At 36.4% G+C, this 16589-nt stretch overlaps 1 protein-coding gene and 1 long non-coding RNA gene across 2 annotated transcripts; one reads left to right on the top strand and one right to left on the bottom strand.

The window, feature by feature from the left end:
* Positions 1–794: 794 nt before the first annotated feature.
* LOC132611201 (26S proteasome non-ATPase regulatory subunit 1 homolog A-like) lies at positions 795–9914 on the bottom strand. The gene is made up of 13 exons (XM_060325609.1): positions 9613–9914; positions 7575–7638; positions 7353–7458; positions 6775–6886; positions 6508–6676; positions 5275–5768; positions 5046–5181; positions 4700–4948; positions 4391–4611; positions 2776–3034; positions 2273–2505; positions 1666–2182; positions 795–1495 (listed from the first exon to the last, which is right to left on the bottom strand). The coding sequence occupies exons 1-13, from the start codon at positions 9762–9764 to the stop codon at positions 1175–1177; spliced, it is 3033 nt and encodes a 1010-aa protein (XP_060181592.1). The 5' UTR covers positions 9765–9914; the 3' UTR covers positions 795–1174.
* On the top strand, positions 9786–13530 carry LOC132611202 (uncharacterized). Its single transcript, XR_009571503.1, has 4 exons — positions 9786–9920; positions 11179–11250; positions 12162–12212; positions 13267–13530. It is a non-coding gene; the product is annotated as an uncharacterized LOC132611202 (long non-coding RNA).
* The last annotated feature ends 3059 nt before the right edge of the window (positions 13531–16589 follow it).

Raw genomic sequence — 16589 nt, forward strand, 5'->3', positions numbered from 1 at the left:
AGACATCTATATTTCTAACTAATATCTCTTTATTTGGATAGTTATATTTCATGTGATACCGTTCGATTTTTAACTTTACACGCTCTGGCAGAGCTTTCCATTGAATGATGAAATACCAAGGAGCTTTTACCAAAATTTTAGAACTTGTCATTTCATTATTCGAGAACTTTGTGGAGTCGATCATGTTGATCCAAGAACCATAAACAAATAGTAGTCGTTCCTAAGACCAACTTTTGTATAATTTTCCACTCGGTATTCGGTAACTTTTGAGGCCCGATCAATTGATATTCACATTCGGAAGTCCCATTGCGGGGTAAAACACCCCCTATCAAAAGTAACTCCATTGACAAGGTTCGAACCGAAACTTTTTATTAGGAATGAAGTATTACTACTCCACTACAACCTTGCAGTACGCTAGCTAAAGACAGCAACCACAACCAGTATGAGCTCGAAGGAACGTTTTAGTTGAAATTCAATAATATACGAGAAGCTCTAAGTAGAAATTCAATAACCAAGAAGCTTGCTCCTAAATTTGGTACATCTATCATGGCATATGCATTGACGCTAACGTGATCAACATAATTAGTCGGGCGAAAATTGACTCATTCAAATTTCTAAAAGTTCACCTAATTATAAGTTTGCTCGAATTAAGCAGCCTCACCACGTGAGTTTGATACCTCGAAAGTGCATTTTTAATCAGATGTGGCTCGTAGAGGAGCAGGCACATCAGTACCAAAATGTCAAAACAGACACATTTCCAGACATTTATTTTAACTAATTAACTGCAAGAACAATTAGGGAACAGTGGGACCTTTTTTTCGTTCTTTTGAAGATCCAATCAACATAAAATCTTAATTAAATCATAAGTAAATTTCAGAAAGTCTAGGACAGAAGATCTGTGGCAGATTTAGGCAAATATCACGAGCAACGGAAATTTCCAGTCATCGTCTTCCTAAGTCCTCTTGCAAACAAAATATGATGACAAGCACAAGAACAAGTCTGGTAATCAGGAGGCCGAATAACAGCCCACAGGGCTCTTTGCGATGTATCCCACGACACAATTGACCATGGAAAGTGCTATTAATCCATAAGTTTCCACCTCTGCCCATTCAACATCACCTTCCAATATGGAATGAAAACCAAAGTATTGGTGAAGCTTTTAAATTACAATAAATCACGACGTGTACTCAAATGCTGGTGGTGGCTGTGGCTCCTCATCAACAGCCATTGCTGATGCCGGTGTCTGTTGTCCAGTTGATCCACCAGTGCTGGATGCAGTTGATGAGGGTGCATCGGTGAGGGACAACACTTCAGGTTCATCAGGACGTAGATCTCTCAGAAGCACAAAACCGGAAGGTGATGATTTAACTGGCACGTATCTGCTGTCTTCCAAGAACTTAATGTATTTCTCCTGAGCTGGAACCACTCTAGCAGGGTTGGTCAAGATCTCAAATGATGGCTCCGGTTCGTTTCTCCTCTCTGCAGGAGTATCCACCTGCCAATAAAGGAGATTACACTTGGTAAACAAATTTAATGCTAATTTATGCACTACATAACCAAAGCAGAATATTATGCCAGATCATCCATTCACAGATGTCGACAATGTCATAGAGAACAGATCATCAGTCCATTGAACAAAACAACATGACAGAAACGTATACGGACCTGCATGGACTCCCCATCCTTATCAGTAGACTTGCCCTTCCCAGAATTTGTTGCACCAGAAGATGACTCTGCTCCAGGTGCCTTCTCGGCATTGGCTTTCTCAGCCTCTTTTTTGCTAGCCCTTGCCTTGGCCCTAGCTGATGTTGATAGAACAGCTGTGGGAAGTTTGACGGAAGACGTTGTCGTGGTTACAGTGATTGGCTTAGGATACTCAAACAGTGAGGGTTTGGCGTGTGATACAAAATCGAACTTTGGCACTTTTAGGTCAGAGTTCAGACCAATTAAGGCTGTTGGCGAGAATGCTAAGCTAACAAAATATATAAGCGGATACCAATACCAAAACTGACTAAAAACAGCTAGTCCAACGACTGCTGTAATTTTATCATGCTTCGTCTTTGAAAGTAATTTTATGGTCACGTTTCTTCCACCAGCATCAAGAATTCCAGAGGCCAAAATTGCACCCATTTTACTCATGGTATCTTCATGCTTATCTAGGACAATTTTCTCCAGCTGTCGCCTGAACAGACGAAAGCATAGAATGATAGCAAGCTCAGAGAAAAGATGGAAAAATAAGGGGAGATGCGATATGCATTTTCAAATGAAATACCTGAAGGCACCAACACGGGAATCACTGGCTTCGCTTATCTGGACCATCACCATGGCCATCGCTATGAGAGCACCTTGGCGAACAAAATCAACTACATCTGATGTCAAAGGCTCCAACAATGAGATGGCCTCACTCAGACCGGTACCTGCACAAGAAATTCCAACTGCCATTGCCGCGCCATATCGCACATGTGGATTGTAAGACTCCGATAACAATGAGACAATACGAGGCATCTGCAAATCCATTCAAAATAAACAATATTAGCATATCAGAACAAAGAGGACTTTTTCTTACTCCCCCACCCCCCAAACACCCTTTTTTTTGGTGGGGAGGAGGGGGTAGGGGGAACAGGAAAATAGAAAAAGTAGAAGCCTCAAATGTGGATCTACAGACCGCTAAAAAGCAGTAATTCTGCTGACAAACAAGACCTCAGATAACAAGAGATTGATAAGCACATTATTAACAAGCATCACAGCCTCTGATATGAACAGAAAAGTACCAACCTGCTCTGGCTCAGAATACATAACAAATCCAAGTGCCAAAACGGCAGTCCGGCGGACATCATCACTAACATCTGATACAGCAAAATGCAGCAACTGTCGGATAGCCTTATTATTCGCAGTTCCTCTGTAAGCCAATGCCAAAGCATACATGCCACCATAACGCAATATAGGGTCTTGATCCCTAGTCATCTGCTCGATCAATGTATCTGCTTCTTCTTCCCTTCCATAGACTGTAAGGGCAATACCTAGTGCCAAACCCCTGCATGTAGTAGCATCAGAATGAATGTTCAACGCCAGTAATGTTCAACGCCAGTGCTCTATGGACTCTTGTACTGTTAATCTTTTTACATAAAAATTGTGTTCAGGTATCACCACATATATAGTGAAATAGAGATATTTCCATCCTTAATTTATGCCACATTATTGATCTCTTAATTATTCTTAAGGCTAATTACATATTCATGTCCTCTCTGGTTTGAAGTATTAACTTTTTGCTAACGACCTTCGTGAAAGGAAAATAGCGCAAAATATAGGGGTAAAAGGAACAGAAATTCCCATAAACAAGAATTACACATAAGATTTTTCACCTTGAAATTTGAAATTTATGGTTTTTCACGTTCTTGGAATTGATAGACAATTAGACACAATATTCAAAAGTCATAAAGAACAAAAGAGGATGTATACTTGGTGACTGAAAGAAGTGATAGATCTAAATTTGTGATTTTACTATATATGATGCAACATCAGCGAAATTTTTTAGAATTCACAATGAACAAAGAAATCAACCCATCCTGTCTCCTTACAAACCTGAAACTCAAACACCGTTTACAATGGACAGTCCTATCATTCTTTTGAAACAGAAATTTAGACAACGCCAGCATATCTTTTACGTCAAGTCGGCAATGTTCTTCATTGCATTTGCTTTGCTATTGACTTTTCTTTCAATTCTGACACTCATTGCTTTTTTATTTTTTTACATAAATGCAATAGTCACAAGAAAACGGATGCTACATTGGCTTAAGTTGAAAGATCAGACACAAGGATATGAAACAGTGGGTTCTAAAACAAGGAGAAAATCTCTGGCCATTATTTTCTTATATTTGTTATTAACTGGACTTGTTGCAAAGGAAGTAGGGAGGTTAGTGTAACTGAGCCAGCCTGGAGGAAGATTTCTGTAATTAGCTGTTAATCTTTATTTCAATGTTCAGTCTATCAAATGTATATAACAACCAATTTTGTTTCCATATATCAATTAATGAGATTTATTCAAAAGTACAACTTCCTCTGTAGTTTTATCAAGTAAAATCACCTCAAAATACCTATTATCTCTCCATATTATTACAATTATTCATTTACCGACAATGCAATCAGTTTTCACACCATTCAAATAGTGAATTTCCTTATGTTAGTTCAATTTAAAAACTTATGTAGTCCATCAATGTTTTGTTTCTTTTTCTTTCTTGGCTAGGTTTAAAAAAATCACAATACTGTTCTTTAAAAATACAAAAGCAAAACCTTAAAGAAAACTTATCAAGCACACATATATAAGAGTAACAATAGGATCAGAGCTAGTAAAGGTAGTTGCAGTTCAGCGATTAATTAAGCTGTCAATTACCTGATTATCTTCTCGTGTTGCGTCTCATGAGCATAAGCAAGCATCTCCCTTGCCTTCTCACTTGCAGTTCCAACCATCAATAAACCCATACCAATACCAGCAGCCTCTCCAGCAACAGCACTGTCAGTATATAGCACGTTTTTAATGTCATCATAAATGTCTTCGTCAGCAGTTCCTAAAGCTGCCAACCCAAGTCCTAAGCAGGCACCATGCTGAATAACCTGGACAAACAATAATTGCAAATGTGAAACCAAAAGCTGGAAAGAACAAGGTGACAACAAGAAAGGTACAGTTCACTAATACAAGTACCTCGACATTTGTATTACATAGACTATCCCGAAGAAACTGCTTGATGCCCTCTCCGTGATTTGCATGAATTAAACCCAGAGCATACAAGGCACCACCTTCTGAATATGGACTACCACCTCCACCAGCACCACCTTGTGGCAAGTAAGGGGCCATAAGTGATCTCCCCTGCTGTAAATGGCCACTGTGAATAACACCTAGTCCAGCTGTTGCACTGAATTTAGCCCAATTTGTTGCACGGCTTAGCCAGTCCTGATATTGTAAAAAAGGATTTCCATTTGAAATAATGTTAGGCTGTAGATATAATTCAAATGAGAAGGTAAACTGGTAAAAGGTAAAATATAATCACCAGGTTCTCCCTGAGGAATGTATCCACAGTAGTTCCAGCATGCATGATCGCATTCGCATATATTGTTGCACTGTGACAAACACTATTTCTCATCTCAACAGACTGCTTTATTGTTTTAAGAATAAGGAGATCTGACCTGTACGCGAAGATTAAGAAAACTAAGAATACAAGTGTTCCCATTAATCAATTGAACAAATAGGTGTCAAAAAATAAAATACGTTTGTCTTACTTGTTATGGCTGTATAAGAATTGCAAGGTCAACTGTATTGAGGTCTCCCCTGATAGAATCCCTTTTAATTTTCCCAACCTTTCAGCATATATAACTTCTTTTGGATCTGCAGTTGTTAACGTTCCACCTGAAGGTCTACTTTCCTCTAAAGGTCTACTTTCTTCCAACAACGGAACATCCTCTGAAGCTTCTGCATCTTCAGTCGGTGCTCGATCAGAATCTACAGGTAACGACTGTACCGGCTCTGAAGATTGTAGATTTGGGCTGGAAAGCCGGTCTCTTACCCTCAAAAGAAAAGCTTGGTGCTCGTTCTCTACAAGGTCAAAAGCTATTTGAAATGCCAATAGAGCATCATCTTTATTTTCTGATCTTAATAGCTTTTCCAATATGCTCGCTACATCCTCTGGTTTATCCAAAAACATAAGCCACTGGCACATGCTCAAATAGTTTGGAGATGGTGACTTCTCATACACTTCGACAAGAAGACGAAGCACCTGAAAGAGAAAGTAGGAGGATTGAAATGAAAACTCTCTCTGAATCTGCTTAAAGAATATCTACAGAAGTAACAAATTTATTAAAGTATGATCCCTACATCCATAGAGAGAGAGAGAGAGAGAAAAAGCGAAGCAAATGAGGATAATGTCAGAGGCAGATATAGTACATAAGATGCGTCCGCAGAGGCGGATATAGTACATAAGATGCAGGGTCATCTACGCCCGGTAACTCTGGCTCAGACCATGTATATGTGTTCATAAACTCACTAAATAACTGCAAATAATAGATTCCAAACAAAAAGTAAATTGACTAGGCTGCGGTAGAATGCCGAACTTGACCGCATAATGTTCAAACCAATTCCTTTTTTCTTCTTCCATTTCTATTTTCCCCCATCGTAGACGATATTAAGATGACGCCAGTGAGGAGTGACGGGAAGAAGATAAGACTCAAAGTGGAATTTTGGTGGAATATGATTCTAGGGGAGCTCACGGTATACGCCTTACCTCAATGCAAAAAATTTATGCTACAGCATTAAGGTTTTTTTATAAAATAAAATAAAAAGGATATAGTAAACACGCAGGGACTAATATCTCTATGAGGAACAATACAAAGCAATCATCGCAATAACTAAACCTGGCAAGAAGATCACACAAATTATACAGAGTACACGGATGGAGAGGGAAAGGAGGAAACTTAAGATCAACTATGTTACACAGGGTGAATACAGTAAGACTATACCTCACTCCGATATTCTCTACGATTGACGAAGTTATGGGAGACATTACTGCAGTATGCTAGAGTTGCATCAACATTATCACTCCTCACAATTGCTTCAGCAACCTTATCCAGCCTTCGGCATTCAATGGCCATGCCAATGGCTTGTTGATATTTCCCATCCTTTATACATCTAATACAGAAGAAGGGCAATTATAAACCAGACTATAATGTGAGAATTACAGGTTCAGATTCTTTTTCTTCCACAACAGAAGATGAAAATGTACTTACTTATCAAGCATTCTCTCCACAATAGCCTCCAGCCTGGGATCCACCATTGTGGCTTCATCATTTGACTCTGCTGCCTTAGTCTTATGGCTTGCATACTCATCCAGGGCTTTAGCTGAAGCAAGGAAAGGAAGCATATTGCAAATCCAACAAAATTGAGTCAACTGACAACAAAAAGGACATCTAAAATTTGATATGTTGTAGTACATAAAATAACTAAGTGCGCACAAGTCTCTATTTGAAAGTTTAACCAACACTTATCACATGAACCAGTTAACTTATTTTACTTCTTACTCCCCAATAAAGCATTAATTCTCAAGCTTCACGTGATTTCTCCCTAGTTCTCAGTGATATAACAAAATACTTCACTTTTATGCACCCAGCTATACAGAAATAACTCAGAATCTACAGGCTAGAAGTAGGAAGCAACAAGAACCATCTGCAAGAGCAGTTGCAAAAATATGGATATTGAGGAAGAAGTGTTGAAAGATGGAGATTCATCAAAAGCAATATATGAATCTTGAGAAAATATGGAAGAGCCAAATTCATAAGAACAATATGATCACATATGAAATTTATACCTAGAACTGTATGAACATAGTCAGAATCCTCAGAAACGTCAAAAAGAGGGCCAGCTCCAAGGGCATAGGATAATGAGACATTATGTTCACCCAAATGATAGAAAACCTGAGGAAAGAAACAAAAAATTAGAGAGGAGTGCCAATAACAAAATTACTTCCTTCCATAATAAACTATCTCCCGCGTGAGATGGGAAGGAGTTGGTTGGGAAACAAAAATGTAACCTTTGAAGCAAGTAATGCAGCTAGTTGTCTTTGGTCAAACTCTTCATCCTCGTACAAGCTTTCACTGCACGAACAGGAGTTAGAAAGGTCTGTGAGATCCCATAGCACATGCCATGAATGCTCAGTTGATAGGAGATTAAGACTTGAGCTCAGGTTTCAGAAATTGCATAACTTGTTAAAGAATATATATATAAGATGCATTGCATTAAGTCACCCAATATCACAACTGACACGCCCGAGCAAACTAGATACAAACAAGCAAACTCGATAGTAAACAAGAATACCAAGTTTCTACAGATGCACATCCTAACATGAAGTTAAAAGCTCAGAGTTCTCGATAGCCTTGGTAGAATGATTAGATGATACCTATATAAATTAGTGTACAACCAAACCGGTCAACAAGGTTGGGTATCCGCTATTCAAGAGAACTATGTTTGGCAAACAATTTGGTGACTTAATAAAGAAAGTTCTATGGTCCTTTGGGGCTTTCATCTAGTGGTACGAGCGCAAATATAACCAGTCAAGCAGAAAGTAACAAAATTTCTGCTCAACAGTCCCACTTTAACCAGTCGTTTAATCTACTTTCCTCTTCAATCTTTCCCCTAAAGCCACAATCTTTCAAGAACCCAATTCACCACCAAAAACAACAAAGAAAAAACAAAAGAATTCACCAAAATAGGAACATAAAAGCAAAACAAAAAACGAATCTCCTCTTTATACAGCTTAGAAGTTCCAATTCCACATATTCTCAATCATATCAACTAACAAAAAACTACTCCCTCTGTCCAATTTATGTGCCACTCTTTAGTCAGTCCCAAAAAGAATGCACTTTTCTATATTTAATAACAATTTAACTTTAAACTTATCATTTTATCCTTAATGATATATCCACACAAATATCTATCACTTATTTTAGACGACAAGTTTCAAAAATCATCTTTTCTTCCTTAAACTCGTGCCCAGTCAAACACCTTCACAAATGGGAGGGAGAGAGTATCAAAATTCCACACTCGATCATAAAGAAAAAAACAAAACAAAACAAAACGAATTTCCTCTTTATACACATTCCAATTCCAAAAAAGTCTTTAATTTAACACCACAATATTCAAAAGTATCCCTTTGTTTCTTAAACTTCATGCCAACTGAAACTAAGACGCTTAAATTGGAACGGAGGGAGTATAATAAAGAAAACGAATTTCCTCTTTATACAACTTAGGAATTCCAATTCCACATATTCTCAATCACATAAACTAACAAAAAAAAAAAAAGACTACACCCTGTGTCCCAATCCCAATTTATGTGACACTCTTTAGTTAGTCCCAAAAAGAACGACACTTTTTTTGAGATGGTTTTTTTATATTTCGATAAAAGAAAGACATTTTTCTATATTTAGTAACAATTCAACTTTAAACTGAGATGATCATATCCACAAAAAATATCTTTTGACTTATTTTAGACCAGAAGATTCAAAATTCATCCTTTCTTTCTTAAACTCCGTGTCCAATCAAACACCTTCACATAAATTGAGACGGAGGGAGTATAATTCAAACTTCTCACTTTTTCCCTCTTTATACAACTTAGAAGTTCCAATTCCACATCAATCACATCAACTAACAAAAAAAGCTACTAATACAGACAAAAGATAACGAATTTCCCCTTCATCCAGCTTAGAAGCACCAATTCCACATAATTTCAATCACATCAACTAACAGAGAAAAACTACTCCCTCCGTCCCAATTTAAGTATCTTACTCTCCTGTTTGGTCTGTCCCAACCAAAAAAACAATGCAATTTTTTACATTTACTAAGTTTTCCAATTGTCAGGTGTTTAAGACCACACACATGAAAGGACTACACACATCTTTAATTTAAGAACACAAGATTCAAAAGTCTCTCTTTGTTTCTTACATTCCGTGCCCAGTCAACTTCAATTGGGACAGAAGTGAATAAGTCAAAATCAACAATTTGTTCTTCCAAAGCAAAATAGATTCAAGTACCACATCCCAGTCAAACTAAGAATAAGGGGAAAGAGGAATTACATGAGAGGGACAGAAGTAGAGATCTCAGGCCAAAAGTAATCAACAAATGTGTTGAGATTTGAGAGCGCGTGCAGCTTCAATTGCGGGTGGGGCTCGTTCAGCATCGCTAATAAACCACCTGCCGAACTCACCATCGTCGCCGCCGTCGCCATTGCCGCCGCCGTTTAACACTCCGGTTTAGGGTTTGGATCTGTGAAAGTTAGGGTTTTTACGATGGAGAGAGTAACCGGAAACCTAATGAAGCGGTGGAGAAGAAGATGAAGAGAGATTTGAAACGTGGGATTTCTTGTTCATGAGGAAATAAAAAGGTTCTTCTTATTAAGCTCACTTCTACGGACTCCTTTTTTATTTTTATTTTTATTTGGGATAAATTTAATAATATACAATTCAGCGTAAAATAGTACATTCAGGTAGATATATTTTTAATTTACATTCACATAATCAATTTTTTTTTTCAACGTTGTTTATACATGATGTACAACATTATATACTTATTGTAGATAATGTATAAGCCTTATATAATAATGTATAAAAGGACCATTTCAAATAATATTAGAAATATGGAACATTTCGGATAATATTAGAAATATGAGTCATTACGGTTAAATATTTTCTCCAAATGGACACAGAGTGTTATTTTCCCTTTTGATTTCTCATCTCTTTTTTCGAGGCGGGGTGGTGGTGTTTATTGTTTGGGAAATTTTCAAAAATATATTGCCCAACATAAAATATTACATTATACCCATATTTTTAATTTAGATAATAATATACTTGGGGAAAAAACATTATACATAATGTATTTTGTATAAAAGTGTATAACAGTGTATAAAAGATGTTGATACATAAATATAGGCTAAATCGGGTGACAAACTCAAAATATGTGCTAAAGCGTGTAAATATTTTTTACCAATAGATATAGAGAGTGATTTTCCCTGTGTTTCTCATAGGCTTTTCGTATTTGTATTGGGGTCTGAATTTGGAGTCCGACTAAATTTAGAGAGTGTTTAGCTAAGCTTATAAACTTAAATACCTTTTGACTTATTTACACGTTTGGTAAATACTCAAATGTTATGTTATATCCCGTGTTTTCACACATTTGGAAAATTGAAAATAATCTTGATTTGTAAGAAATAAGGTCATAATTGATTTTATGCAACACATGAGTTGTTTATGAAAGAATATTAATAAGGAAGAGTTGGAGAAGGCCAAGGGCAAAATTGGAATTTCAGAAATTAGTTTCGGGAATTACAAAATAAAATTTGTAGTCAATTGGGCTTGCAAAATAAGAAACAAAATGAGGCCCATTTTTTTTTAAGGGTGGCCGGCCAACAATGGCCCAAACCCATGGCCTTAATTAATTTTCTATGTGCTAATTATTATATAGTAGTCTTTATCTCATAAGAAGGTTCAAGAAAAATAAGATAAGGAAAGAAAGCAAGAACAAGAGCAAAACAAAGAGACCATTCGGCCCCAAGCTAGCAAAAATCACCCTAAAAAATCTTCCTCCAAAAATTGATATCTTGTGATTCGCTTACTAAATTAAGTGTCCTCTACAACTTGGTGTAGTTGTTTTGGAAGAAAGAGCACTTATTTCCTCAAGTTGACTACTTTGTCAAGTGAAGAAGATTGGATAGAAAGGTAAGAATTCATCCCTTTTTATTATGTTATGAAGGCTTGTTTGTATTGTAGTATGTAGAAATTAGTTGAAAGTATAGAGAAATGGAAGTTTGCAAAGTGGGTATATATATATATGCATGTAGCCGTGTGTGTGTATATGTGTATACCTATAGTGTGTTGAATTTTATGTTGTATTCTAGTTGTGGTTATGATGGAAATTATATTGGAAACGAAAGTTGAAAGAATTTGGTTGAAGTTGGAAAATTGCCATGTTGGCCGTGGGTTGTGTTATGATGAAATAACGATGGATTAATGTTGTTTAATATGTTAGTTGTGTTGTTGTGATCCTTGCAATGTAAATGAAGGTAGAATGATGTAAGTTTGCATTGAAATGGAATGTAGGAGCTTATGTCGTCTTAGTATGATTTTACGTCGTTATGGAAATTAAGTTGCTAAGGTACAAATTATGATGATTGTTGATGAACTTGGAAGACGGAAACATGTTATGAATAAATATGCTAAAGATTAGAAGCTTCGGATGAAATGTGGCTTTGGTGGAAAGTTGGTATATTTTGTATATCTTGTGTATAGATTGTAGAAATGATAGGAAATGCTTCCGAATGGCATTGTAATGATTTTGATTAGTAATGAATGTGAGTATGATGGTGTTGATTTGACAATACGAAGTCGGAATGTAAGTTATGACATTATGTTGGAGATGTGACTAGTTATGTATTATTGTGTTTTATTGTGATTGTTGTTGTTGTTGGTGTTGTTGCTGGGTTGTTATTGATTGTTTTGGCCGAGTTGAATTCTCGGGGATGCTATATGTATAGGGGAAATGTTGCCCAAGTTTCTGTAGAAAAGTGTTGAATTGAGATTTAAGCCCTAAGGTCCTATGGGTAACATTTGGTAAATATGACCATTTGCAGATTTTTGACGAAACGGGAAGTGAGCTTGGAAAGGCGTAAAGAGCTTAAAAGGTATGTAAAGCTATCCCGATTCTTCTCTTGGCATGTCCTAGATGTACTAGGATTGGATTTACGCCTCGGAGAATATTCTGTCCATCGGAATCTGCGTACGAAATTGTCGCATTTTCGTTCAATAAAATTGAACTCTTTAAGTACGCTTTGTTGGAAAATTATGCAAACCTCCCCAAATTGCTTAGGAGGTTATAGATTGCCCTAGGACCTCTGTAGGTGATCCCATAAGCTTAAAATACGTACTTTTTCCCACCGCTTTGTTTGTCCCGAGGTGGGCCCACTATTTCCGATTTTACCCTTACGTGTTTTATGACTTGTCTTCGATCGTTTTCTTTGGAAATATTCTAACTACTCCTTAACTACTAAATAGAAACTATGTTAAATGTTCCATTAAGCCTTATGAATTGTTTTGGGTCTTGAAAATGATCTCAGAAAGATTATGATATCTGAATTCACTTACTATAATTCCGTCCGATATCATTGATTTGATTTATTATTCGATATGCCTCATTGAGTCTCTGAAAAATAGATATGGTATTTTTATTGCATTTAGTTTCTCACTACTCCATTCGTGGATGCCTCAATGTTTCCCACACTGAGTCCGAGCCAGGATATGTTCTCAAGCGACTTCCACTGCATCGTTCGTCGTGCCTCGATGTGAGGGGGCAGGTATACATGTACATGGGTTGTGGAGTATGTTGTGCCATGTACACTATTTTGATATGATATGATCTGATATGGCCATCGGATATGTTATGCTATGTTATGGGGTTATCCCCTATTCTGATCCTTATGTGTTGTGGCACCAGCGTCGGGGGGGGGGGGGGGGTGACCACGTTCTGTCTACCGAGTCCCTTGGCGGGGGCCGGATATGATATGGCATATGTTTCTGTACACACTTCTTATGTTTTGGAAATATGCATTTGATATTCTGGATTTTGCATTCTTTTTCTGTTCGTTCTGTTTCCGGTTATGACTTTATCTCTGTACTTCCGGCTTTACATATTCCGTACTGACCCCCTTTCTTCGGGGGCTGCGTTTTCATGTCGCGCAGGTACTGACGACAGGTTTGCTGATCCGCCCGCTTAGGACCTTATTCTGCTATTTTGGAGCGCTCTTTTATCCAGAGCCTATATTTTGGTACAGTCTTCTACTATTGTACATATGTATATCATTCAGGGGTACGACGGGGCCCTGTCCCGTCTTATGATTCTGTTATGTTCTGTAGAGGTCTGTAGACATGCATGTGGGTTCTGTATATGTTTTTGGGTTGTTATGATCTGTGATGGCCTTATCGGCTTCCACGTGCTATATTTGTGCATATGCGATATTTAGTAACGCCAAATTAACTCTTATATTGATATATTCTGCTAATATGCTAGTTTGGGGTTATTGGGTACGTATGGGTGTCCAGCACGGACACTAGCCACGGCCTACGGGGTTGGGTCGTGACATGTTATAAGTTAAGTAGGTGTTTGGCCTTGAAAATCAAATATTTTTCACTTTATTTGGTATTTTGGAGGTGAAGATGGAGTTGTGTTTGGTTATAGTTTTGCAAAGAATATTTGGTTGTTTAAGTAGGTGTTTGGTCATAGAAACCAAAAACTTTTTCACTTTTGTTTGGTTTTTTGGAGTTGGAGTTGTGTTTGGCCATAGTTTTTGAAATTGTATTTTTTTTTTTTTTTGTTGAAATGTAGTTGTTTTGGTTGTGAAAAACAAGTTTTTCTTGTTTTTCAAATTCCAGAATACAACTTCAAGTTGTATTTTGAATTTTCATGGCCAAATGTTGATTCCGAAAAAAAGTGAATAATTCTTATGGCCAAACGGGACCTAAATATATTGAAAGTGAAAACAAGTTTTTTGGTGTTTTTCAAATTTCAAATAGTTGTATTTGGAATTTCCTTGGCCAAACGTTGATTTTCAAATAAAGTGAAAATGTTTTCCGGAAAAAATTTCATGGCCAAACGGGTGTATAAGCTAATGGGTTGGTCACCCAACTTATGATTTTTCAACTTATAAGCACTCTGGGTTTGACCAAAATATTTATTATTTATCCTTAATTTTTTTTTTCTAACTCTCAAAATACAGAGCTTTTGAATTCCTAAGTTTAATTTGTTCAATTTAAATTTAGGGACATTGTGCCCTGTAGTTCGAACCTATGCATAGTTCAAACTTTATGTTTGTGTCGTGAAATTCAATTGTTGTGATCTCAACTTCAAGAAGATTGAATAAATAGAATAAGAAAGAAACACTAGTAGCAGTGACCAATTTGATGTAGTTTTTTTACGATTTTAGTGACGAAAACAATGCATATGTTCATGAGATTGTGTCCCTAAGTTTGAACTTCAAATGTCATTTTGACAATTCAACTAAATTCGCAAAGCTATGTTGGCTCTATACAAACTTTGAGGGTCAGTTGTACCAAACTGATTCTCTCAAGTATTTTTCGGGAAAAAAGATAAGAAAATATGTTTCTTTGTTGTAAAAATACCCCAAAGGCTTCTTATTCAACGTACAAAGAAATTATATCAAAGTCATCCAAGCCAAAATAAGTTTTTTATATTTTTATTCTTTTATCCCTCTAACTCAAGTTATCTGTCGTTTTTCGCCTCCCAAAATTCAAATTCTATGAACTCTGGCTAACATTTTAAAATGTGTTTTTAAAAGTTTGAACTGAAATTCAGATGAAAATATAGGATTTTAAGTGGAGTATATTTTATTGTAAAGATTACAGTAAGTTCAGGTAATTGTCCATACGTTTGATATTTAATTTGATTTGAAAATCTTGATTATGTCAATTTGTTTTTATTGCAAGTGTCTAATCTACATACTTTTTTTAAACTATATACTTTTTTTGATAGCATTGTGTTGGGGCATAATTGGTGCACACGTCGACTTATCTATCAGGTGCCTACTACTTCCTATTAGTATAGGTACAAATAACTCTATTATGCCAAAATTTAAACGGATGAAAAGAACTCGTCTATCCAACAATTTTTTTATGAGATTTTAATCTCCGTCCCCTATGATTCATTTCATTTTTATTGACAGCTAAACTATACCTTAGGTGCTCTGATTAGGAATGGCAACAATCGATGTTTTAGTAAATTTTAGTTGACAGTTGTTCTTCACAAGTGTAGTTGGACTTTCAAATTCCTCATCTTTGTCGAAAAAAGTAAAAAGAACGAAAAAGGCTTAAATATGTCATCGAACTATTGGAAATGACTCATTTATGTCAATCGTCAATAGTTTGGCTCATTTATGTTATCGTCGTTACAAAATGGCTCATTTATGTTATCGCCGTTACAAAATGGCTCATTCATGCCATCGCCGTTACCAAAATGGCTCATTCATATCATTTTTTATTAACGTCGGTTTTACAATACCAGATATGACACGTGGCCTCCAATTAGAGGTCAACATTGTTTAATTAAACCTTCCCAATTTTTAATCCCAAATTAATTAAAAAATCCGACACATACATGGAAAAATGGCATGGATGGGCCATTTTGTAACGGCGATGGCATAAATGAGCTAAACTATTGACGAGTGGCATAAATGAATCATTTTCGATAGTTCGATGACATATTTGAGCTTTTTCCGTAATAAGAAAAGCTTATTAGAACCAATTCAGTTTCTCTTACTAGATATGGGCTTGTTATTAGGAGGAAGTACTGGACTAAACTCAATTGGACCACCAAAATTAGATTAAAGCTAACTGCAATTGGGCTAATCTGGCCACATAGGTCGCAAGCCTGTGACTCAATCGGTCCATTAATATTTGGGCATACACGGCTGGAGAGAAATCTCATCCATCCTGATCTAATCTGAATAGATCTTGTTGTTTAATCCTAGGGGAAATGACTTATATATACAACCCACGCATCTAGTTTGCAATCGATGTAGCCCAGTGTATCGTCGGTGTAATGTATATAAATGACCCATGCATCTAAATTACAGCCGATGCAGCCCATTGTATCATTTATGTATAGATAATATATTTCTTCTGTATAGCTATATATAAACATTACATATACTCTCTCTGTATATAATGTATATGTTTTTGTATAATTATGTATAAACACACGAAACCAACTGAAATTGCAGTATATAGATAATGTATATGTTCTGTATAGCTATATATAAGTTGTTCATTTTCTTTTGTAACTTTTGCATTTACGTGATGCCTTTTTAATGAAATTACTTCTTCGCCCAAAAAAGAACACTTAGATAGACATGACACGCAATTGAATTTCGGGAATAGTACTTTTCGAGCAAAGAGTCAAGTTACAGTGGTTAACTTGTGCACATTATTATACAACACATATACACCCTTATACACTATTATACATCATCTATACATTATATATAAACTGT

The sequence above is a fragment of the Lycium barbarum genome, chromosome 9 (genome assembly GCF_019175385.1).
Source record: "Lycium barbarum isolate Lr01 chromosome 9, ASM1917538v2, whole genome shotgun sequence".
Lineage (NCBI taxonomy): Eukaryota > Viridiplantae > Streptophyta > Magnoliopsida > Solanales > Solanaceae > Lycium > Lycium barbarum.

Excerpts from the sequence above, each read along its gene's own strand:
- LOC132611201 (XM_060325609.1), bottom strand. The coding sequence starts at position 9,764 with ATGGCGACGGCGGCGACGATGGTGAGTTCGGCAGGTGGTTTATTAGCG. Across the intron at positions 4,612-4,699 it reads TATGTAATACAAATGTCGAG|GTTATTCAGCATGGTGCCTG; the intron begins GTACTTGTATTA and ends TTGTTTGTCCAG. Across the intron at positions 1,496-1,665 it reads AGGATGGGGAGTCCATGCAG|GTGGATACTCCTGCAGAGAG; the intron begins GTCCGTATACGT and ends CTTTATTGGCAG.